This window comes from Myotis myotis, unplaced genomic scaffold (genome assembly GCF_014108235.1).
Source record: "Myotis myotis isolate mMyoMyo1 unplaced genomic scaffold, mMyoMyo1.p scaffold_m19_p_8, whole genome shotgun sequence".
Taxonomy (NCBI): domain Eukaryota; kingdom Metazoa; phylum Chordata; class Mammalia; order Chiroptera; family Vespertilionidae; genus Myotis; species Myotis myotis.
In genome coordinates, this window is record NW_023416390.1 from 21,572,119 (window position 1) to 21,597,928 (window position 25,810).

The following is a 25,810-nucleotide window of genomic DNA, read 5'->3' on the forward strand; positions in this document are numbered from 1 at the left end:
CCTCCCATATGGAAGAAGAATAGGATTCCATTCAGGCACTCCTGGAACCCCTCTGTCCCCATCAACTCTCCAATACCCCGCCCTTCTGGACCAGTCCCTCCTGCCTCCCAGAACACCCAGCCTGAGCTACAGGCTTCTAGCCCTAAAAAGGCAGGGATTACAGAGCCCAGCCTAGCCCTGGCTTGGGCACACCACTCCCACCCCACACAAGCTCCAGCTCCGTGGAGACCAGCCACCCTCCCCGAGGAAAACCAAGGTGCGGACAAGTAGGAAGAAGGCCAAAGCACCAAACTGGGTAGAGTCAACCAGGGCCCCAGCTGTGCCTGCTGTGATGGGAAAGTGCCTCAGGCTGTTTGCAAGGAGGAAGGAGCTGGGCCAGTGTGACCATGCATAATGGAGGGGCACTCAGGGAGGTGGGCATGGCCCACCAGGCTGGCAGCGCTGCCGCCCCCACTGCCCTCGTTCCAGCTCAGTGGTGCCCACACCTCTGCATGCCTAATAGCTTTGAAAGCTAGGAGCCAGGGCCTTGGGGGTACAGTGCTGGGGACAAAGTCCTGGCTCCAGTATCCCAAACCGCTCTCCCTCTCCGCACACCACACCCATTTCTGATCTGCTTTCTTCAGAGTCCAGCAACTGGGAGGGAGGGCTTTCCTGCCTGACTCCTCTGCCATTCCTCAGTACACATCCCTCAGCTGGGCCCCGTGCCCTTTCTGGGGTGAAAGAGACTTAGGGCCCAGAAGTAAGCCAAGAGCCAGAACTGCCTGCAGCTGAGAGCCTTTGCTGCCTCCCCCCTGCTCCCCCCACCCCCCTTGACTTCTCTGAGCTCCAGGGCATATTCAGCTTCTCCTTGTCCTGCCCCACACACCAGGCCACCCCATCGCTCTCTGAGTCTCTGTGGAACCAGCGTGAAGAAGTTCTAATTCAGCAGCCCCACCTAGTCCCTGGCTCAAGACAGGGGACTGAAGTTAGACACTGGAAAGGACTTCATCCTGACTGGAGGCAGGGGTTGACTGGGATGACCTCAGACCCTAGTCCTTCACTCCCTCCACTAAGGAGAAAAGGGGTCACGGGGCATCGACTGGAGGGAACCCACCCAAAGGCCCACCTTGACACTCCCATCATGGGAAATCCAAGCCACCGGAGGTTAGGTGTACAGGGATCTTTAATGCCAACAACACACACACACACACACACACACACACACACACACACACACGCTCACCTAGGAAAACAGGTCTGGAGAGCAGGGGGGTGAGGTGGCCTGCACCTCCCCTGCTCCCCCTGAGAGGCCTTGGAGAACGCACTCTTGGCTCCTACCCCCCGCTGCTAGTTACACAAACCACTTCAAGCTGCCCCAACAACACTGTATTATTTACAAATTTGGAAACTGAGGCTTAAAGAAGAGTTGCCCCTGGGTTTTTCTGCACCTTGGATCTTGGCACCGCTCCTCTGCCTACCCTCTCCAGGCAGGCTGGGGAGACCCCTTTCTGGGGGGTGTGCAAACTGGGCAAGGGTTCAGCTGCCCAACCTGGAAGCAACCCTCCCTCTCCCCCTCCTGGCACACTGGCTCTGAGTTAGCCCCTTAGGGGGGACATGGGCTGTGACTTCGGGGAGGCAGGGGTAGAGGTCTGTGTTGCTTCCGACCCCAGAGTGTCACGCAGCCCACAGGTCTGTCCAGAGACTGTGGGGTTAACCAGCAGGGCAAGGCTTGGAGCGGGACAAGAGGAATCGGAAGAAACTCAGGATCTTTGCAGGAAGCAGCTGGGGCAGAGCAGTGGGTGGTTGAGCAATGGGTGTGAGGGCAGAGAGCAGGTTCTCTGTTCCCCAAACCCTGAAGGCCCTGCTCTGCAAGGTCCCCATCCATGCCCACCCAGGCCAGAGGCTACCCTCCTTCTGCTCCCCAATCCGCGTGTCAGAGAATTTCCCAACTCCAAGAATCCCAGGACCTCAGCATCCCAAGAGACCTTCAAGGTCATCCCTTCTAACCACATCCCAACTCAGGAATCCTTCTGAGCTGTTGTCCAGTCTCTGTCTGAACTCCCCCCGAGACGGGAAGCTCACTACCTTACATGGCAGCCGTTCTCTCGAGGACCTGCCAGGCTTGTTAGAAAGCCCCTTCGTTAAACTTGAGCCGGGTGAGCTTCCTTCACCAACACAAATCCATTCCGCCCCTCGGCTTTCTGTTCCCACCTCAGAAGAAACGGAACTGAGAGTTCCCAAACCCCAAGGTTGACGAGAAGAGGGTAACCTCATCTCTGAACTCAGCTGCGCCCCAGCCCAGCTCCCCTCCACCTGGCCACCAGCATCCTGCGTTTATCATGCTGGGCACCACAGCCCGGCAAAGACTCCAAATTGGGGCTCTGAGGAAAGTGGAGCATGAAAAAGTATGGGATGGGGTGTGGGGGGAAGGGTAGCCAGAGGGTTCAAGGCCAGGGATTTGGAAGAAGAGGTGCTGCAGTTGCCTCCTCCACCACCGATCAGTCCTGGCTGTCAGCACTGGCAGTCCTATTAGACTTTCCGAGACCCTCCCAGGCCCCGGCCCTCCATGGGCAGCAGAGTCAAGGCCAACCCCACACAGGAACCCAGCACTGGGCCCACTCAGAGTCCTCCCACCCAGCTTCCCAACCAGGGCTAGGTCCAGGTCCTCCTTTCCACACCCTGGGCCGGGGGATCGGGCAGAGGTGGCTCAGCTGTAGCAAGTGCTGAGGTCCTGGGGGACAGTGAGGGTGGGGGAGACAGAAGTAGCTGCCAGCTGGCAGGGGTAAGAGCAACTTAAGGCCAAGTCAGAGCCACAATGGTCCCCACCCCACCCAGGCAGCTTCAGGAAGGGGCCAGGCAGAGACTCAATGGGAGAGAGTGCTCCCTCCACACCCTCCTGACCCCCCTGGCTTGGCTTTGCCACAAGGAACAGGCGCTGGGGTTTCCAGAAGACGCCCCTGTCCCCAGAGACTCTAAACCCTAGCTCCAATTCCCCTCCTGGCCTCACCCACCACCGCCCTCCTGCCCTCCCCTACCCGGCACCCATCCTGTCCTCTAACCCCGGTGCACCCCCTGCAGGGAGCCCAGCTTGGGAGCACAGCAGGCCTCTCCTGGTCACCCTCGGCCACTCCCCTCCCAGTTTCCTCTTGTAGGACACATCTGGGCAGGCAGTCCTGGCCCTGGTCCTGAAGTGGGGGGGTGAGGGACAAACAGAGATTAGCTCTATATGGATTCTCCAGCTTGGGAGGGGGTGGCAGGCAGGGCATCGGGGGGTCAGGGGTGGGGGAAAGGAAGGAGAGGGAGTGAAAGGCAGCTGTGTGTGTCTGTTCATTAACCACCTGGATTAGCCATTTCTGCCCAGAGGGGTGAGGAAGGAGTAAGATGCTGATTGGAGGAGGGCGCAGGGGGCACTCATGCCAGGCTGAGCCCATGGGCAAGGGAGCATGGACCCAAGCGAAGAGGAGTGCTTTTTAACTCCAACCTTCCCGGGCCTGCCAGGCCCTCCCTAGCAGCCGTGGCCAGCCCTCGGGAGATGAGAGATGGGAGCAAGAAGAACCCCAAGGAGGAGAAAGGGGCCCAGTAACAGCTCCTGTGGTGGCAGGGAGAGAAACCAAGAGGAAAAATGCCTGCTCTCCTCAGGGTTCTCTCCCCCAGGCATCCCAGTGATGGGCAGGCAGCTGGGGAAGAGAGGACTGGAGACGAAATCCTCCCCACACCCCCCTTTCCTCGGCAGATGTGTCCCTGCCCACTCACCTCTGCTGCCATGGGTCCAGCCGCCACCGACACCAGTAACTTCCCCAGCAAACAAAACTCCTTCTAACTGGCCTCTCCCCCTTCGAGCATGGACAACCGCACCCCAGACATGCCTGCAAAAATCTCAGACACAGCTGCAGGAGGACTGACAGGTTGGCCTGAGGGGCTAGACTCGCTCACAGACATGTGACCAGGAGGGCTGACCTCCTCCTCCCCTAGTTTACACCCAGATCAGCGGTCCTGACAGCATCTGTAAGAACAGCCCAGCAGCACACGCACCGCCACACTCAGCCACACTCACCTTTCCGGCAGAGGAGCCCCAGGGTGGGGTGGGTCTAGGCTCACGGGACAGGGCGGTGGGCAGTGATGGGGCAGCGGCTGTGGCTGGCAAGAAGCTGGTTGCCAAGAGGAGGGCGCGAGTGAGCCTTGTGTCCAGGTGGGGAGCAGGCACAGGGAGCAGAGCTGGCCCCAGGGCCACTGCTGGGAGCAACTGAGCGAGGGCGCTGCTCGCCCAGATCCCTCCCCTGGTGGTGGCTGGCGGGCAAGCATGCACCGCCTCCTTCCCGGAGCTGGCCAGCAGCCCGCCCTGCGGCCGCCTCCTTTAACCCCTGCAGCACTCACACCCAGCTTGGGCCAGGCTGGCAGTGGCAGGGCACAGGCACCTGGGACAGGGCATGCCCAGCAGCCTCCCTGGGGACCAGCAGGGAGGGGCCAAAGGGCTTGTGGGGCCAAAGTAGGGAAAGGGGGCAGGACCCCATGGAAGAGACACAGCTGCACAGAAATGGCCAAAGGGCTGCTGGGTGGGCAAGGATATTTGGTGAGATGATGATAATAATGATGATGATGACAGACAGCAATCCTCAACTTCTGTAGAGCACTCATCTTGTGACTGATGACCTAGAATCTCATTGATCGGTTTCCTTTCGTAAGCGCCCCAACTGGGGATCGAACCCGCAGCCCAGGTATGTGCCCTGACCAGGAATCAAACTGGCAACCCTTTGATGAACAGGATAATGCTCCAACCAACTGAGCTACTCCGGCTGGGCTAGAATCTCACTTCTGAATCTGTTTTTTCCTTATGGACACTTGTGACTGTAAATGCAAAAGTGATTTGAATTGAACTCTAATTAATAAAATGCATGCTTCAATTCCCTTTAAACCCATCAAAAAAATAAGATGAGTTGATGGATAGAGAGATAGAAATGGGAGAAAGCAAATATGCCAAAGTGTTCATTATAGAATCCACGGTGTTTACCATAAATCCTTTCAACATTTTTATATGTACAAATGGTTTTATAATTTAAAAGATTGGGGGAAATGCGATTTGAAAAGTTTGGAGTGCCATATAAATGACAAGAGTGAAGAAGCAGATAGGATTACTTGGAGGGGAAGGGAAAAGTCATTTGCTGCACACCTAATGTATGCCAGGCTCTTAAACAATTTCTCTCTCACTGAATCTGGGAGTCACTCTGCTATGTTAGCTGAAGACGGTGACCTTGGAGCAGTTAGGGGACTTGTCCAAGACAACACACACTGGTATAGAGTGGGAGCCCTTCAGAGATTGAAAGGCCCTTCTTTTCCCCATCTGGCTCAGCTTCTTGTGAGGTCCTGGGCCAGGGACCCGACCTATGGGCCTCAGTTTCCCCTATTGTACAATGAGATTGGAGCCAAAGTTATTCAAGCTCTTTTTTCACTTCTAACACTCACCCATTTTATTAATTCAACCAAACCATTCCCCAGGCTTCAATTTTCCAAAGAATAAAGTGACAGGGAAGGGGTCCAGAGGGACAAGCATTTGGGGGGCCAGCATCACAGGGGAGATGGTCATCATATTAGAGAGCTGCTCCCAAACCCCATCAGGAACAGGGAAACCTTGAGGCTGGCTGGGAGAGGGGCACTTCTCAGCACTGTGCATGGCGAAGGTGAAACTAGAGGTATCATTATACCCACCCCTGCTCCCGACCATCCAGTCCCAGCTCTACAGCGGGGCATCCAGAGCCCCCTGTGATGGCACTGCCTCTTGAGTCTACTCATCAGTGCTCAGAGCTCAATTCAAAAGCCACACCCTTCATGGATCCTTCTCCAGCCACACCAGTTGGTAGGCACCATCCCTCTGAGCACCCAAGGCTCTTGCTCGTCTACTAATGCCAAGATATACACTTGTTGGGTGCACTTCTGTATCTCCCATTAGTTGAGCAAAGATTTGTTTAGCTTTCCTTCCCCTTCCCTAATTTGTCCAGTGCCATGACCTCATCCCCTCCCAGGTGGGAAGTCTGGGTTCCCAGAGTGCCAAATTCTGGCATCACAGAACCTACCAGCCCTGACAGCAGCCTCAGTCTGTGAGTGGTGGGTACTGCCAGAGCTGAAAGGGACGAGGCCCCACAGAACTCCCCTCTGAGACTGTTGGACTAAGTAGGGAAACCTGGCCCAGGCCTCCCGGACCCCTGCCCTCTCCAGCCCTCTCCAGCCCCAATTCTGGGGCAAAGGTGACCGCTAATAGCCTTATCCTGCCTGACCCCACACCCCCTGCAGACCAAGGGCTGCTCTGGGGCTGGATCAGTCCTAGTCAGGGGAGGGAAGTGAGGACTTCATGTCGGCAATCTAGGCTCCCCTAGAGGTGGGTAGCGAGTCTGTTATGAAAATAAAAGGTGCCCCTTTTGGGTCACAGCACAGCAGAAGTGTCATCCTCCCCATCTCTTCCCGACCCTCACCCACTGTCATCCTGATTGACATCAAATAGTCCCTGCTCCCCTCCTCCCCCATGACACCCCTGCTCCCGACCATCCAGTCCCAGCTCTACAGCGGGGCATCCAGAGCCCCCTGTGATGGCACTGCCTCTTGAGTCTACTCATCAGTGCTCAGAGCTCAATTCAAAAGCCACACCCTTCATGGATCCTTCTCCAGCCACACCAGTTGGTAGGCACCATCCCTCTGAGCACCCAAGGCTCTTGCTCGTCTACTAATGCCAAGATATACACTTGTTGGGTGCACTTCTGTATCTCCCATTAGTTGAGCAAAGATTTGTTTAGCTTTCCTTCCCCTTCCCTAATTTGTCCAGTGCCTAGCACAAGGTTGACTCATAACAGGCTCTCAATAAAGGTGAAATGAAATAAGTAAACGGTGAAGAGATGGACAGATGGGTGATTGGTAAAAAATTGAATAAAGGGGCACTTTTAATGCTTAATTCTGCACAAGGTTGTACCAAGATCATTGTTGGCAGACTTTTATCTTCAAAGCTATATAATCACAGACAGAAAAACTGCTCATACTAAGACATGGGACCATTAGATATACGATGCCCCAGGTACATCCCACCCACCCAGGTCTGCAGCAGATCCAGGGGACTCTGAGAGACACCCTTCTCCAGCTGCTCTCAGGAAGGCTTGGGTGGTGAAACGCTCCACGCCCTCCCCCCGATCCCAATATCACCCCCTCTTTCCCAGCACCTGGGCACAGAACCATGAATTCAGCAAGTCTCTAGAAACCACACAGACAGGAAGTCAAGGAGCTAAAAGGTTTCAAAGAAGAGGAGCAGCCTTCCCCTTTATTTCCAAGAGCTGTCCCACAAATGATCATCCACCCCCGCTTTCCCCAGTGTCTGTACCATCATTTACACAAACACACGGAGTGAGAACTGCTTTGTGCAGAAGCCTGCTCAGCCCCTTTTCTCTCCACTCCCCACTCCTCCTCCTCCTGGCCAATGAAGGCTCAGAATTCCCAGGGTTTCCCATCTCCCATCCCCCAGTCCCCTCGAGCCAGCCCAGACCCCTTTCCCTCCTCCCTCCCTCTCTCCTTCCCTCCCAAACCCATGTGCAGCACTGCACATCTGGTTCCAGTTGTGGTTGGTCCATTCAGGGGTAGGCCTGGGGGTTTCTCATAAAACTGAATAACACCAGTGTTGGAGCCCAATGGAGCTGGGGGATGGGAGGGCAGGAGGCCTATGGGGCAGAAGGAGAGAAGACGGCAGCAGGAGGCACGGAGACACACAGGACCCAACAGGAGCAGGGCAGTGCCTGGCATCTAGTGAGCAGTCAATGGATGCCTGTTCACAGGAGATAGAAGCTGGAGAGACAGAGGGCAGGAGCACCAGGAGGAGAGAGAGTGGGACAAAGAGGGGGTCAGAAACAGGGACCCAGAAGGAGGAAAGAGACAGAACTGGGGGTGGGGGTGGCTCTGGAGCCACAGAGAGACCATTGAGAAAAGCAGGCAAAATGAATTGTGTGTCTTGGGGCCAGGTGCTGAGTTAAGCCCTTCGTTGGGGAATGAGGGGACATAACAGAAAGGAAGACAGAGGGACACAGAGAGACAGAGAAGGACAAAGATAGTCAAGAGAAAGATGGCCCAAGAGTGTTGAATCCAGATTTCTCTGGCCGCTCAGCCCTCACAGTAGAGGTTGGGGATCGACCTGGAGCTGCTCTCCTTTCTTCCTTCATTTTTTTAAAAATTGATTTCTGAGAGAAGGGGAGAGGGAGAGAGAGAGAGAAACATCAATGATGAGAGACAATCATTGATCGGCTACTTCTTGCACGCCCCCTACTGGAGATGGAGCCAGCAACCCGGCCTGTGCCCTGACCGAGAATCAAACCAGGGACCTTTCAGCTGCAGGCCGATGCTCTATCCACTGAGCCAAACCAGTTAGGGCCCCTTCATTTATTTTCATTGTCACTGAAGTGCCTGCCCTGCACCGAACCTTTCCCACATGCTTTTCCTCGCAGGCCCCCATGAGAACTTGGGAAGTAGCCCCGATTCTTTCCCAGCCTTAGAGGTGGGTTCTGAGCACTTCAGTGATTCACCCCAAATTACAGCAGCTGATGGAAGGACAGAATCTGAATTCACATCTTCCAACTCAAGGCTGTGTCACCACATGACACAACTGGGAATTCCGGGCCTCGAGGCTCCCTCTGGAGGGCATCGTGTCATGTGACCTATACTCTCAAGGGGACAGATTCCCAGGTTTTTACACAACTAAGGGGAAGTTCCTCTGAGCTGGACTAAGAATTGACCAGAAACACTCACCTTCCTAGGATGGTGGAGGGGTGGCCTCCAGGGGAGTTGCAGGGGCCTCCCACTCTAGTGCCCTTGGCCTCCACTCTCTTCCTCCCTCTCTACCACAGAGAAAGCAGGGCCACGTGCCCAGGTCCCCAGGAGAGAGACCCTGGGCCTCAGAATCCTGCTGAACACAACACAGATAGGAGGGAGCCAGACCCGGGGGGGGGGGGGGGTGTCACCTAAGTCATTTGGTCAATGTCTATGCATCTGGGTTGCATCCTCCCCCTTCTGTCCACTGCCCTCCCACACCTCCACAGCCAGAGATGATTGGGGCTGTTCCCCAGGATGCTTTCATCTCAGGTCACACCCTGGGACCCTCCTTATCAGGGCTCCCCCATAGCAGACTCCAAAAGCCATGCCCCACCCTGCTGCCCCAGAGCCCCTCTCCCGCCCCCCTTCCTTCCTAAGACTGGACTCCACAGCCCAGGTACTGGTTACTTCCCTTTCTATTCATTATGGTCGTCATAGTCGAAGCTGGACTGAGGCTGCAGCAGGGGCACCTCCTTCTTACCACCAGCGTCCCCTACTTACATCTCATTTGCACACATTTCCATTATCTCCCGAAGTGCAGAAAGAGGCATAGTCTTCAGCCCTTTGTCACACACTCCCCCAGGGAGGGAGAAGGGCCAGGCCTCCTATATTCCAGCTTCCTACTCTCAGATCTGCACCCTAGTCTGAGGGCAGAGGATCAGAAGACAGGAAAGCAAGGGGAAAAACAGCCTGCGGACAGCTTGTTCCTAAGACACCTGCTGGCAGCCCCTCCCTCCTCTGAGCCTGCCTCAGTTTCCAGGCAGGATTCTTCTCAGGCCAACCCCAGTGATGATCACTGGCTTCAGCCTGGATCTCTTCAGAGAGCCCATAGTCCTCCCTCACAGAGCTACGTCCACCACCCTAACCCCAATATTATAAGGTTCCTGGACTGGACAGTCAAGGAATCCCCCAGACCTAGACTATCTGGATTTCAGGATGGTGTTGGCAGGAACAGTGATGACATGCTTGAAGACGAGGTAGAAAGCCAAGTGGATTCCTAGAGGTGTTGATTAATAGATCAGTGTCAGCTTCCTGACTTGCCAAAGGGCTCCGTCCTCTGCCCTGGCTTGTCCAACATACTTATCAGTAACTTAGGTGAAGAATGGAGGTTTACCAAGTACACAAAGGTGTGTGGAGGGGGGTTGGGGGGGAACGGAGGCAGAAAGAAGAGCTAAGATGCTGAAATGAGTTGAAATGAAAAACTGACTTTATAAAAAGGCTACAGTTAATAAGGGAACATTTTAAAGTCCTGAACTAAGGTTCAAAAGTCATTTTTTAAAAAACAGAATAAATAATAGTTCATGTAGGGGAAGCTCTAAGATTTCGTGAATACAGAAATTTAGTTCTGTTTTCCATATCCTGCAATAGCATACACCTTCCCCCAAAAGGTAAATGTCCTTTAGGTTACATTAATAAAAGTATAGAACCCAGACCAAAGGAGGTGCACTTTACTCCATGCTGCTCAGACATCATCAGAAATGCGTTATCTTCTGTACTATATAAATCAAAGGGCATCCAGAGGAGCACAGCAGTAAACACTCAGTAAATATTTGTGGAATAAAAACACAAGGAAGGTTCAAGAAATTGGGCCCGATTTTATTTCAGATGATAAAGAGAGGACACAGCAGGCATCATCAAATACATGATAAACTTTGGGAAAGTGAGCCAGGGCAAATACACCTCCATTGTCTCTCTGCCCCTTCATTTGCGAATTCCTTGAAGCCTGGGACCATTTCCATTTATCTCTCAATGTCCAAGAAGCAGAAACAGCCCGGAGCTGAGCAGCTGCTAAGGACAGGACAGCAACCTGACAAGGCCAGGCCTGTGGTGCGGGTCAGTGGGGAGCATGCTGGACCCAGCAAGAGAGCTGCCCTTTAGCTAAGCCGGGTACCAGGCTGGAGGAAGCAAGGAGCAGGGCCAGTGGCTGAACTTTTGGCTCACCACATGCTGTCCCAGGCTGGCTTGTGTGCTTGTCAAAACATCCCTTGCCACTGCCCAGTAGCCCTGTGGAGACTGGCTCCACCAGGCCCCTTGCCCAAAGTTTGGAGCTGCCCACTGGCCCAACTCCCACCAAACCTTGAGTTCCTCTCTATCCTCTCATCACCTGCATGGTCTTCTCCCACCTCCTCACTCTTTAGTGTATCTGCTTCCCTTTCCAGCACCCTTCCATCTACTGCTCATCTCACCCTTCCTTTTCCTTAACATCTAACCTCATTCCTCCCATGTTCCTCTTAGGACAGTTTCTCCTTGCCCTTTGCTCTGTGGCAATGAACTGCCAAAATTTCATCACTCACCCTCTCTCCATACTTTTTTTTTTTTTTTTTTTTTTTAATTCTAGAGCACTTTCAGTGTTGGAGAGAGCGGAAGACTTCCCTCCTGAGGACTTAGATTTCACCCCACAGATAGTAACGGTAATCACTTTGCTCCACCTTGAAATGAGGTGCTATCCCTCCCGGATTTGAGACTCACAGAGACCTGGCCCCATCCTACCAGAGCCCAGGAGTGGAGGAGAGAGAGTCCAGGCTCTGGAATTGCCCACCACGTCTGAACCCTGGCCACCCCACCCGCTGCCGGTGTGACCTCAGGGAAGTGACTTAACCACTCTGAGCGCAGAGTCTAGCACAGAGCAGCCCTCCATGCTCCCTCCATACTCCCCCCACATCCTGTTCCTTCAAAGAAGCCATCACCCCCTCCCCATCCCACAGTCACAGCTCATCTCTCCTTCCGCTATATCTCTTTGGCCCTGTTTAATAAACACTCAGATTTACTGAGTGTTTTCCGTGTGCCAGGCACTGTTCTTGCAGCTTTGTGGATATTCACTCATTTTTACCCTCCTGACAACCCTATGGGTAGTGACCATAATTAATCCCATTTTCTAGATGAGAAAACTGAAGTTCAGAGACATCAGCCAATTGCTATGACTCTTCTAACTGAAGCAGCAGCAACGAAGTACGTGGGACCTCGGGGCCTGGCTAGTCCGCACCCTGTCCAATGCAGGGCTCTCCTTGGGCCTGGCAGAAGCTCAACCAGCTCTGCTCACTCCAGCCCACACCCAAGAGCTCCCGCCGGAGTGAAAACCTGCTCCTGGTGGCTCCTGGTTCTGCTTCAGCAAGCAGATCCCTTCAAAGTGCATTCAAATCTCTCTCTCTCTCTCCCTCTCTCTCTCTCTCTCTCTGACTCTCTCTCTCACACACACACACTCATGCTCACAAGCTCCCAGAGTAGTTGCTGTACAGGCTGGACAGTCCCAGCTCTTTCACAGTTTCTGGATCTTTCCACATTCCAGGTGTTCCTCTGGGGCTGGTCCATTTCCAGTTGGCCCTCACTCCTCACTCCTCACCCATTCACTCAACAAATGCAGTATAAGCGCCTGCAGTGGGCCAGGCCATGTGCTGGGAGGTGGGTGGAACATGAGCAAAGCCGGACAGAGCAGGGCGCCTGCCCTCAAGGAGCACTTGGTCCAGAGGAGGAAAGAGACGCCGAACCAACAACACAAACACATGAGGACGAGGACGGCTGAGCCATGTGAAGGGAAAGAACCGAGTGCTGGAGGGAGGGAGGGAGGGGGGGAGACTTAAAGCCTAAGAGCCAATGAGCACTTGTGTGCCAGGCCCTGTGATAAAACTGCACTCACTCCCCCCCTCACACAGCCCTGGGAGTACATGTTATCCTAACCCTGCTCTTGTTCACTGAAGAGGCTCCAACATGACCCAAAGTCAATAATAATAAGACAGCAAAGAAGCAGTGGCAGTGCCAGGACTGAATCCCAGTTTGTACTTTCAACCGCTAGGCCATCTTATCTCTAAGAGGTTCAGAGAGAGATCCTTAAGGCTCGGTTCCCAAACTAATGACCCACACGCATGCCGGCAGCAGCCCGACCCAGTGGAAGGCCACGGCCCACCCTGGCATGACCGGGATCCTAATACTGTGCTTTTATCTGTGCACCCCAGTGTCGTGTCGGCTTCACCAAGATGGCAGTCACCTCAACTCCAGAACCCCCCATTTCTTTTCTCACTGATGTCACCTTCAGACCTTTGGCCTTTACCCTGGCCAGCTTCAAGTGGCCGAGGGACTGTCAACAGCGTGAATAGGGCCAGTGGCCCGTCCCTCCCACAGGGCTTGCTTGAGACTTGCTCCATGATGTGAGGGGGCAAGAAGGGCTCCGAACTCTGGGAAACAACTACCCCAGGCTCTACTCAGGCCACTCAATCAAGGCTCACAAAATGCTGACAAGAATTTAGCGCAGCCCAGCCCACTCCTCTCCTGGGAGTGATGTGGACACTGAGGACTAGGGAGGCCAATTAGGGAGGCCCAATGACACCCTAAGGAGGAGCTCAGCAGGGTCAACCCTAGAACCAGGTGTCCAGCTCCCACCCACTGCCCAGGCCCCTGCATCACACTCGCCCCCGGGGAACCGGCATGGGCCTCACCCGCACAGGGAGGAAAGCAGGAGCCTGTCCACGCAACCCAAGGAGAGAAGGAGCGGCTCTGGGTGGTGAGGGACCACAGGGCCCAGGTAAAGGAGCACGGTCCTGCTCTCGGGGAGATGACAGAACAGAGGCTGGGGTGGGAAGTGTCACAGCGGCGAAGGGCCACAGCGGCAGCCCCTTCCTCTGGGTGCTCCTCCCCAGGGACTCCATGGACGGAGACTGTTGCCGCAGGCACACTGTGTTCAGGCTGTGAGTATTGGCTCAAGCACCCTCCCGACAGAGCTCCAGCTGCCTGTTTAGTAATGTACAGCCAATCGGCCATGAACAGCAGATTCCAACAAAAAAAGTTTGGTGGTTGTTTTGTTGTTGGGTGTTTTTTTCCTTCTTCTTCTGGGTAGTCGATGGTTGTTATTAAAAAACAAGTCTTGTCTGGCAGGCATCTAGGGCAATCTCAGCTTGCCCAGGATAAGGGATCCTGGCAGACCCCACCTGCCTCTGCCCAGGCGCCAAAGTGCCCACTCCCACCTCCACACTCCTGGCCATGCCCCGGGTCTGCTACCCCAGGGGGGCAGCCATCCTGGCACCTGGAAGTTCCAGGGAGGCCTAGAAGGATGCAGGATGTGCTGGCAGGGGCAGAGGGAGGGCAGGTGGGGGCCCAGCTCTAAATGGGCCCAATGTTTCCTAGGAATTCCCTTCCTGTCTGGCTGGCGTCGGGAGAGAGGTGGAGCTGGGGTGGCCCACGCAGAGGCAAGGACCCAAGTCAAGAACCAGATGGCCAGCTCTCTTGGGCAGAACTGGGGGAGGAAGCGAGGATCCTGGGGCTCCTTGGGCCCTGCTTCTCTCTGTGGGACAGTCAGGATTCATGCTGGGATCGAGGAGCTCAACAGCGCAAGTCTCATAGGAGGGCCATTAAGACAAGACGTGGGAACTCAGTCCTGGAAGAAGCTTCATGGTGAACAGATAGTCCTGAGCTGTCCGGGTGGGCCCGCGGGAGAAAGCCTGAGAGTCTCCTTACCTCCCAGCCTGGCACTGCCAGGAATAAGAACAAGGCAGTGCAACATAGTGGCCAGAGCTGCCAGGGGCCAGGGGCCTGGATCCTAAGGGCTCCGCCTGGCTCCCTGGTGACCCTGGGCCCATCTTGTGCCCTCTCTGGGCTTCTATCTCATCACCATGAGAAGAAGCAGCTGGGGGGTCTCCCATCCTGCCTGGGGTTCCCAGCCAGAGAGGAATTGCCAAGGCCAGATGCAAGATAGACAGAGGGGTCCGTAATCATGCTGATGGTGGCCAGGTGTTACCATTCATCCAGTTCTTAGTATGTTCTAGGCACAGGGTTTTTCCCCCAATGACTGGCAGGCAGGTACTATGATTATCACCATCATACAGAGGAGACTGAGGCTCATAGAGGTTAAGTAACGTGCCCAAGATCACAAGGCTAGTGAATGATAGGGGTAGGTCTTAGGGCTTTTTACCATGCAGACTTGGAGACTGCAATCAAGGAGAGTGGCCCCAAGTGCCAAGAGCCCCAGAGCCCCTCTTGCATGCTCTGCACATCCGCCTGCTGTCCCCGTCCCCCCATCCAGCCTCCCAGGCTCTCATCATGCCCTAGCAGTGTCATCAGCCGTCCCTCAGTCCCTTACTTCCCTCCCACTCCCTAGGCCCCCTGGGCTTCCTGCTTCCCCAGGTAGGGGCACACACAGACACAGACACACAATCATGCACACTCACACTGACTCATACACACTCGTGCACACATGCATGCAGATACCCACACACTCCACACAAGCAAATGCACTTACACACACACACACACACACACACACACACACACACACACACTTGCTTCTGTACAGATGCACATGCACAGTCTTTGCACACAGACTCCCATGCTTAAAGGCCCCCTAAAGATCTACACTGACATGCACACACTTGTACCCGCACAGGCACATGCCCACACACACATTTACACATGGATCCATGCACACTCACACATGCACACTCCCATGCATGCACACAAACTCACACACAGGCATACGCGTGAACTCCAGCCACAGGAGATTTACGCAGACACCCGCGGGTGGTCTGGGCAGACAGAGATGGACAGGTGTCTACCATGCTACCGGGATGGTTAGTCCAAAGGCGAGAGGCTGCCGGCTAATAACACCGCAGTGCATTCCTGGCCGAGATAAGCGGCCCCAAGCATCCTCGGCACGTTCTGGCCTCAGTGTCTCACCCCTGTGGATTCCACCCACCCGCAGCGCCATCCAGGAGGAGCCCCGGACGCCGGCGCCGCCAGTTCAGACACCTTGGCCAGGGGCCTGCTTGCTTCCCTCCATTCTGCATCTCCCTCTCCAGGGGCCCCAGGCCCACTGTGGGCCTCAGTTTCCCATCAGAAACATCTACACAGGAAAGGTCTGTGTTCATGCTGAGAAGTGGGCGAAAGTACAACTTGTCCTTCCTGCATTCCAGTCCCTCCAGGCTGGGCAAACACACACCCTCCATGGCCTCTGGTAGTAAACACAGTCGGTGGGGACAGACCTGGGGGGAGCTAAAGGAGCCCTCCTGCTAGGGGGAGTTCAGGCAACTCCTCTCACCAGTCCTCTCCACAACCCAATCACCCAATCACGTTGTTGTTAGGGCAAGGGTCGGGGGAGGGGGGCAAGGGGGCTGGACGAAGGGCTGAGACTTGGGAAATAAGGCAGGACCCTGAAAATGAGATGAACATACAGAGTCCTGAGGGGCATAGAAGAAAGTGGGGAACGGGGGGGAGTTACACAGACATGGAAAGAAAAGTCAGAAGAGAGAAAGCAAAGATAGAAAGACATGATGGTGGCCCTGGCTGGTGTGCTAAGTGGTTAGAGCATTGGCCCACACACTGAAGGATCACGGGTTTGATTCTCAGTCAAGGGCATGTACCTGGACTGCAGGTTCAATCCCCAGCCCCAGTCAGGGCACGTGCAAGAGGCAACTAATCAATGTGTCTCTCTCACATGATGTTTCCCTCTCTCTCTCTCCTTCCCTTCCTTCCTCCCTTCCACTCTCTCTAAAAATCAATAAGGGAAAATCCTCAGGTAAGAAGAAGAAAGAAAGAAAGAAAGAAAGAAAGAAAAAGAAAGAAAGAAAGAAAGAAAGAAAGAAAGAAAGAAAGAAAGAAAGAAAGAAAGAAAGAAAGGGAGAGAGAAAGGGAGAGAGAGAAAGAGAAGGAGAGAAAGAAGAAGGGAAGGGAAGGGAAGGGGGGGGAGGGGAGGGGAGGGGAGGGGAGGGGAGGGGAGGGAGGGGAGGGGAGGGGAGGGAAGGGAAGGGAAGGGAAGGGAAGGGAAGGGAAGGGAAGGGAAGGGAAGGGAAGGGAAGGGAAGGGAAGGGAAGGGAAGGGAGACACGATGGTGGGCCCTGAGATCCCAAAAGGCAAGAGGCAGCAGGGAGAGATGTGGTCGTACACAGAGTCAAGGAGCTGGAAATGAAAGTCCTGTAGGACCTTGGTGACCCCAGGCAGCCCTCACATCAGTCTCTTTCCCCCCTTGTAACCCAATCCATGTTCTAGGGCCACAGTTCTAAAGTCTGTGCGCACACACACTCAAGCACACACACACACATGCACATACACACACACTCACGCCTAACTCTCAAGGGTCCCCCTCAGCAACTCAGTCAGTGAGGTGGAGAGCTACTGTGGGCATTTCTCACAGAACAGGAGGCCCTGAGAAGGGCTGTAGCTTCCCCAAAGGTGCCCAGGATCTCAGGGAGAACGCTGGGAGAGGACCCAAGTACTCCCTTCCCCTCAATTGCCCAGGAGACAACCCCACAGCGGGCAGACCTGAGCATGAGGCCTCGGAAAGAGTGGAGGGGAGGGGAGGGAAGGGGAGGAAGGCCACAGGCCACAGGAACTCTGGAGCACAACTTTCCCAGCCCCAAGAAGATGGGATTAAGGAGGATGAGAAAAGCATCCCAAGCTTGAGTCCATCGGATCCAGCTCAGAGAGGGCAGGACCTTGGCTGGCAATGAAAGCAGAGGGCACAGGGGCACAAGGGGTGGGGCCACCGTAGGGAATGCAGCTAAAAGAGGGGTTGTGTCCCACGAAGCGTTGGCCACCCCCAGCCAGCTACCCTGCAGGGCAGCAGTGCTCCCCAGAGCCACGTGACCCCGTGGCCAGCCCCTTTGGCCAGCTCCTCCGGCACTGCCTGCTGGTCCCTGCTCTGAGCAAGCCAGGCAGCCTTACATGGACATCTGAGGGACCTGGTATTTATCAGATGAGGCATCGAGGGAGACAGGCACATGAGCTTCCCCTTCCCCTGCCAACTTCACCCCCAGGTGCCAGTCTCTCCTTCCAAAGCCCCATTCCTTCCTGGGGACAAGGCGATGAGAAGGGCAGGCCAAGGCCAGAGAGGAGAAGCTGGGAGGGAGAGGGCGCTGGGCTCTGGATCTGACAGCTGGCTGGACAGGGCACGATGAAGGAAGAGAAGAGGAGAGGGGCAGGAACTAAGGAAAGAGAGATCCCATGTCATCAGTTGATCGGTGAAAAGACAGGCAATGACATATGTAGATGCATGGCTATTGTAGAAATAGAGAGGCTAGAGCAGCCGTGGGCAAACTACGGCCCGCGGGCCGGATCCGGCCCGTTTGAAATGAATAAAACTAAAAAAAAAAAAGACCGTACCCTTTTATGTAATGATGTTTACTTTGAATTTATATTAGTTCACACAAACACTCCATCCATGCTTTTGTTCGGCCCTCCGGTCCAGTTTAAGAACCCATTGTGGCCCTCGAGTCAAAAAGTTTGCCCACCCCTGGGCTAGAGCATAGTTTCCAAGTTCATCTGCTTGATCAATACCACCCAACTGAAACAAGACATTTTTGAGATAATCAGAGAAAATGGAACACAGACTAGGTATTAGCTGATATAAAGAAATTATTATTAATTATGTTGAGAGTGAAAATGGTAGTATGGTAATGTTAAAGTTAAAAGCCCTTATCTATTAATGATACATACTGAAGTATTTACAGTGAAATGATATAATGTCTGGGAGTGGCTTTAAAAACACTCCAGCAAAATAAGGGGGGAGAGTGTGGAGCACAGATGAATGAAAAACAGCAAAAAGTTGATAGCTGTTGAAGCAGGGGAGGTGGGTATAAAAGAGTTCAGTATACTATTCTTGCTATTTCTGTACGTTTTAAACCTCCCATAATGAAGAATTTACAGCCCAGCCAGCATGGCTCAGTGGTTGAGCATTGACCTAAGAATCTGGTCACAGTTCCATTCCCTGTCAGGGCACATGCCTAGGTTGTGGGCTCCATCCCCTGTGTGGGGCATGCAGGAAGCAACCGAACAATGATTCTCTCTCATCATTGATGTTTCTATCTCTCTCTCCTTTCCTCTCTGAAATCAATAAAAATATATTTTAAAAATAAAGAAAGCATTTACTACAAAAAAATAGAAGGGGGTGGGGTTCTTCTTACCCGTGTTTCCTAAAGTGTGGTATACAAGATGACTTCAATTGGAAGCATGCCTCAACAATTTTATTTTATTATTTTTGTACTTAGGAAGGAATTAAGAATGTATAATTGTAGATTAAGCCCATAAACGCAATCATTAGAATGAGTAAAAGGTTAAAAAAGCAAATCTTTTTTTTTTTAATGAAGTAATAGCGTAGGATGGTGATGACTGATATGGTAGAGGGAGAATGAATACGCCTGACAGCAGTTGGGAAAGCAGCAAGCTCACCAGATTCTCCCTGCAGGGAAGCTGACACACAGTCCCACATGGGAGTCACCCGTCCTCTGCTCAAACTCTCGTCTGCATCCTGCATATGCGGGTGTGCATCCACCCTGAGACACCAGCTACCAGGGCTGTAGCAGGCAGAGAGCTGGCATGGACAGTGATGGTGGTGAGGTACAACAGCGCTTATCCAGGGCTCCGTGCTTCCATTATCTCCAATCCTCCCGCAGCCCTCCAAGGTGGACATCATCGTGCCCATTTTACAGATGAGGAAACTGACTCAAAGAGGATATATGACTTCTCAAGGCTTCAAGGCCAGTGGATGGCAGAGCTGGGATTTGAATCCCGTCAAGCCTAGTTGCTAGTTGCTAGTTGAGCCTCAAAGGCAGGCAGGTCACAAGCTGAGCAGGAGCATAAAACAATGAGAGTTGGAAAGGAAGACAAGAATATGTGTGTATTGGAGGGAAGGCAGGGAGGGTCGTGGCTGTGCAATAGGTTTGGGTGCCTGCACAGTTGTTCCACAGAAGTAGCAGAAAGGGAAAGACTACAGCAAGCTGAATGGAGGTTAGACCACTAGGGGATGTGGAAGGTAGAAATGGAAGGCTATGGGCCTTGGTCAGCACCTCAAAACATCACACTTCTGAGCTTTGGGCTGGAATACACCAATTAATGTGGAAATATAGGTTATTTCATGCCTCCTGGAAGTTCTAGCTGGTAGTCAAATGTGTTTGATTAATAAAAATGGAAGAATGAGTATATTCTCAAAATGTGAGGTTCACGGGGTAAATATTAATAAAAGAAGACAAGGGGTTAGGGCAGTGCCCTGGAGAGGGCTGCCAGCTTGCCTGGGTTTCTAACTTGGCACATTTAGGAAGTGGGGAGGGGGTGTTAATGATAAACCTTCCTCTGCAAAGCTCTCAGCACCCAGGAGGTCCCCATCCATCTTTCCTGGCAGCTGAGACATCCCAGGGAGGCCCAGCTCCTAGAGCAAGTCTTGCCTCCCATTCTTGCATCTTCTCTCAGAACCATGATCCTGTGTTGAGAACCAGGGTTATGGGAGCCTAAAGCTGCTGGGAGGGGTTGAGGGGGGGGGGGATGGAGAGAGGGGGTGTTGTCACTTCAGTTGCACCAGGATTCTGGATGCACCCATTCATTAACTGTGTGAGGCTGGGCAAGTAGCTAGACCTCTCTGAGCCTCAGGTCCCCCGCCTGCCCTCCTTGTCCAAGCTAAAACTGGAAGAAGAATAGCAACTTCCTCACAGGGCTGTTTTCAGAATTCGTTGATATGACCCATATAACCTGCTACAACTGCTTACTAAATGGTAGCCACTGTTGTTGTTGTTGTTATTATTATTATTTATTGCTATTATTATTAACTATCCTATCTGAGATCCATAGTTGGACCCTTTGGTACTCAAGGCTCCAATGAGGCTGGACTAGGTGGGCAGCAGCCAGGACAAAGGAGGCTGAGAGGGGTGAGTGGCGGCAGCCCAACCTCATCCTCCCCAGGAATGCAGGGCTGGCGGCTGGGGTGGGGGGCGAGGGGAGATGCCTCGCCGCTGAGGTCAGGCCCTATTCAGAGCTGGCGGAGAGTTTATCATCCTTACACGCGGGGAGGTGGGGGAGGAGGGTGGAGGGAGGAGGGAGAGGGAAGGGGAGAAGCAGCTGCAGAGAACAGTGGCAGGACTCCCTGTGGGGGAGGGACCCACTCCTGTGCAGGGGTCCTGGGAGACCCCACCAACCTTCACTGACTCACCAGTGCATGGGGGGGAGCAAGAGGAGTGCCAACTTCACACAAAGGAGACCCCCCCTCACATCCCAGCCAAGAACAGAGCATTCACCCTTCAAAGTGCACCATTTCCAAAGCTCTTCACAGCAACCCAGCAAGCTAGAGGCTGTTTTCATCATCTCCATCTCACAGATGAGGAAACTGAGGCTGGGCGAGCGAGCTCACTGCCCAAGGATGCTCGCTGCCACCAGTCCCATCTCCTGGAGCTGGGCACCATCATCCCACCACCCAGAGGCCGGCTCACAGAGGGGGACTCGGGGTGCATGAGAACAGATGTCTTAGGGGGGCACAGTGGGCCTGCACTGTTTTTCCCCAAGTCAGTGCCAGGCAGGATAGGACTCTCCATGTCCTTGCAGCTCAGCACATCCTCCTGCCCGCTACAGACACATACCCACCAGTGCAGGAAGGCTGGGCCCTACCCCTGCCACACACACCACTTTCCTCCAGATCCCAGTCCAGGGCTCCCAGCTGCTCCTCAGTGCCCTGGGGCCCCTCCCCTGGCTCCCCACCACCAGAGGGCACCTCCTCAGAACTAACCCAACTCCTCCGGCTGTGGTTTCAACCTGCTTCCTCCTCGATTGTCCTCCGTGAGACTAAGAAAATAATCTGGTTGCCCTCGGTGGTTGCATCTAGTACCTACTCCTCTACTAAAGTGGGAACTACCTGGGCCTCAGTTTCCCCTTATGGAAAGGAGGACAGTTGGCACACAGGAAGGTGGGAGGAATGCCAAGGCCCTCTCAGCAGGGGAGGTCTTTGGGGTTTTCCCTTACTCCCTAATTTCCACATCTCCTTCTCCAATTCTGGGAAAGCCAGGCCTCTCTTCCCCACCCCCACCCCACCCTCCTGCAGCCTAAAGAACTTCAGGAGCCCTGCTCGGCAGCTGGGACCCCCTTGTGGGGCTGTGGTGGTGGCTAGCTGGGATGCAGAATAATGATGGTGAGTACAACAATGAGATCTTTTGGCCTGTTTTGTGGAATTAAAAGAATAAAATCAGTCCCAGAGGTCTCCCTGCATCTCCAATTATTCCCCATGTGACCTCAGGATATTTCTCTCTCTCTCTCAATCTCTCTCTCTCTCTCTCTCACACACACACACACACACACACACACACACACACACACACACACACAGAGGCACGCGCGCCCACAGCCACAATTCCTGCCTGGGCTCTGTGGTTAACCCACTTTGGTCTCTCTGATTATCCTCTTCCAAACTGATCAGATCAGAGAGGAACTGCCGCCTACAGCACCTTCGCCTCTCATGGAGCAGAGAGGTGCCCCAGGTGTATCCCCAGATACACCTGCAAGTCCTGGGAGGTACCTGAAGCCGAGCCCTGTGGAGGGGGTGTTCCCACTCAGGCTTCCAAAGCAGACATTTAAAATCCTTCTGATTCCCCCATCCGCCCAGGACAGTAATGATCCTCCCACCTTACAGGTGAAAGGAGGGATTTGCCCAAACTCTCACAGAGGACACGAATCAAAGGTCAGATCTGGACACTAAGGGGCCTGGACCAGAATGGCGTACTTTCATCCCTATGCAGCCTGATGGGACCCCTGTTTTCTCCATCCGCACACCCATGTTGACATGTGAAAAGGTCAATGACTTGCATGCTTCCCATGGAATGGGTGGGTGTGATGGTTAGTTTTCTGTGTCAAGTTGGCTAGACTTTAGTACCCAGTATTTCATCAAACACTAATCTAGGTAATGCATAAAGGTATTTTTTTCTTTTTTTAAATATATTTTTATTGATTTCAGAGAGGAAGGGAGAGGAAGAAAGAGATAGAAACATCAGTGATGAGAGGGAATCACTGATTGGCTGCCTCCTGCACTTTGGACCGAGCCCGCAACCCAAGCATGTGACCCCGACTGGAGTTGAACCCAGGACTCTCCAGTCTGCAGGCCAATGCTCTATCCACTGAACCAAACCAGCTGTAAAGGTATTTTGAGATGCGAGTAATATCTATAATCAGCTGACCTTAAATTAAAAAGATTACTCTCAATACTATTGGTGGGCCTCATCCAATCAGTTAAAGAGAAAAAAAAAAACAAAACTTTCCTGGATTTGAAATTTTGCCTCAAGTCTGCAACATCAACTCCTACCTGAGTGTCCAGCCTGCATCCTGCCCTATAGATTTCAAACTTGCCTGTCCCCTATGGTTCTGTTTCTCTGGAAACCCCTAGTAGGAAGTAAATAAAAGAGGTCAAGAACTTAAAGAAATTCCAGTGGCAATAACTGGGTCAATCTGATCCAAGAAAAATAATGGTTACACTATAACATCAAGTGCATATCCAAGCTCCATACTGACATAAATAAAGAATTGAATAGCCCAGCCAGTGTTGCTCAATGGTTGATCATCAACCCATGAACCAAGATTCCTGGTCAGGGCACATGCTCGGGTTGTGGGCTCAATCTCCAATAGGGGGTGTGCAGGAGGCAGCTGATCAGTGATGTTTCTCTCTCATGGGTGTTTCTAACTCTCTATCCCTCTCCCTTCCTCTCTCTCTCTCTAAAATCAATAAAAACCCATTTTTAAAAAAAGAATTGAATAAATAAACCAACAGGGAATAAGGGATAATTCTATACAGCAGAATTCCAATTATTAAATGTCAAAGGAATGAAGGAAATAGAAAATCAAATAAACCCAAACTCAGGGACATTCTACAAAAGAGCTGACCGGTGCTCTTCAGAAGTGCCAAAGCCACAGGAACAAAGCAAGACTAAGGACTGTCCCAGCCTGGAGCAGGCTAAGGAGACATTGGACTAAAGCAACGTGAGGTCCGGAATTGGATCCTGATCCGAAAAGGGGTGGTAATGGAAACACTGGCCAAACTCTATTAAGGTCTGTAGATTAGTTAATAGCATCATATTAATATTAATTTCCTGGTTTCAGTAATTGTGCAATGATTCTGTAAGAGGTCAACATTAGGGGAAATTGAGCAAAGGGTACATGGGAACTCTTCGTGCCATTTTTGCATACTTCCTGTAAGTCTAAAATCATTTCAAAGTAAGTAAATAAAAATATTTAAGTCCGTCCTAAAGAAGACACAGGATAAGGGTCGGAATGAGAGCCAGAGGACAGGTAAAGAATTAAGTCCTTGGCCCTAGCTGGTTTGGCTCAGTGGATAGAGCGTCGGCCTGCGGACTGAAGGGTCCCAGGTTCAATTCTGGTCAAGGGCACATCCCAGGGTTGCGGGCTCGATCCCCAGCAGGGGGCATGCAGGAGGCAGTCAATCAATGATTCTCTCTTGTCAAAGATATTTCTTTCTCTCCTTCTCCCTTCCTCTCTGAAATCAATAAAAATATATTAAAAAAAAAAAAAAGAATTAAGTCCTTGGAAGGGAAGAGATTCAGGTGGGGAAAGTCCGCAGATGCACCAGGGAATCGAACCAGGGCTGCTCAGACTGAAAGGGCAGCAGAGGAAGACTGCAGTCTGCTCGGGGAGCCCAGCAAATAGACATGGCCCAGGGAGAAGGCAACACAGGTGGAACACACGGGGATTCCAGCTCTGGGAGCATCACCTGGACACAGGCAGACTCAGCGTCTAATGATAATAGCCACGATGCCACCACCACAACCACAGCTGTCACAAATCACTGGCTACTGTGCACCAGGAGTTGGAAACAATTTCAAATCTAGACAATTTAATTCTCACCACAACCCTGCAGGGAGGTCTGTTATGACCCAGGTTTGTAGATGAGGAAATTGAGAATCAGGGCACTTTGGAAAACAGTCGGAGATCCTTCAGCTATAAGCAGGGGAGGCAGGAAACAAATCCAGTTCTGCCTCAAGTGCTCAAAAATCTTAGAACAAAGAAGACCTTGACTGCGCCAGTCCAACCTCCTTCCCATAGCACAAGACAGCTGCTGAGAGCTTACCACCTCACAAGACAGCCCAGGACAGTGGGGACTATTCTAATTGTTTTTCCCAGAGGTTCAGGCAGGCTTAGTAATGCAGAACTTCCTCCACCCAACCCAACTGCAGCTTCTGTCCTGGAACCCCAGGACAGAAGAGCGATAACAATTGCTAAATATTTATTCATTGATCTAAGCACTTTATATGCATTCACTCATTTAACTCTCAAAATAATGTTAGAGGGTGTAGGGACTGTTTCTATGACTCTCACAGATTAGAAAGCCAAGTCACAAAGAGACAAAATGACTTGCCTCTACGCAGATAGTGAGCACTGGGTCGGGTTTCTTGCCCCACCACCTCCAGGCCACACTCTCCCCTTGAGGCTCTCCCAGAGTTGGGGTTCACTTTCTGGGTCCTGCTTCCATCACTTTCCTGTGTGAGCACATTGCTCAACCATCTCAGCCCGTTTCCTCCCCTGCCCTGAGGGATTATATTAATGCCTACCTTTTATTGTTGTTGTAAGAATTAGATTAAACAGATCCTGTCTGTGCCAGGATAGAGGATCTTTGTAAACCGGGCATTAACGGTGGAATTCAAGCCCGAGTGATTTTCCAAGTGCAGGAGGGGGCACTGGAGCTTTTCTGCTGTTCCTCCAATCACGTATGACCCACGAGTGACCTTCCTCCCCTGCTTCCTTGAACAGAACCCGGTTTGAACCCAGGCACCTCTGGACACCCTCGCTTGGGTGCCCTGGCCCAGCAGGCGGAAACAGGCCAGGGGGTTAATCTGTGACTTGCTCTGTGCTTCGCTGTGCCTCAGAACACACACACCCCTCTGTTCCTAATGTGTCCTGCCCCACACCCCCATCAGAGCGGGGCGACAATTGGCCAAATCATTCATCAGCCAGGAGCCAGAACCCTCAGAGAGAGGGCATGGGACCTCATCGATCCTGGGCAGAGAGGAGAATGAAGGGGCCAGCAAGTGACCAAAGGGGCCAGCAGGTGACTGCAGGTGGAAGAGTCAATGAGGGGAGAGGGGCAGGGAGTGTGGGCCTCGGTCATTCTTATGGGGCTGGCCAGGCCTGCCGGCTGGTGGATTTCTGGGACGCTCAGCTGTTAGTTAACCTTGGGTCTCAGATAACAGTGTAAGAGTTCCCATCTATTGAGAAAGAGCCTATCACATGCCAGGATTTTCTCTAAAAATCCTGCAAGATTGGT

At 52.9% G+C, this 25,810-nt stretch overlaps 1 protein-coding gene across 18 annotated transcripts in view; it reads right to left on the bottom strand.

The window, feature by feature from the left end:
* Positions 1-25,810, bottom strand: part of TNS1 (tensin 1) — a 222,503-nt gene that overhangs the window by 125,262 nt on the left and 71,431 nt on the right. For 2 of the 18 annotated variants that reach the window (XM_036319703.1, XM_036319702.1), the window contains exon 1: positions 4,034-4,222. The exons of 15 other annotated variants lie outside the window; for them this stretch is intronic. Coding sequence is in view for 1 of the 3 variants with exons in the window: in XM_036319700.1 (XP_036175593.1) it covers positions 3,733-3,744 (12 nt within the window). In the remaining 2 variants the exon portion in view is untranslated. Of the gene's footprint in view, positions 1-3,732; positions 3,832-4,033; positions 4,223-25,810 lie in introns of those variants that run through there. One more of the 18 variants, XM_036319700.1, reaches the window with a different exon arrangement.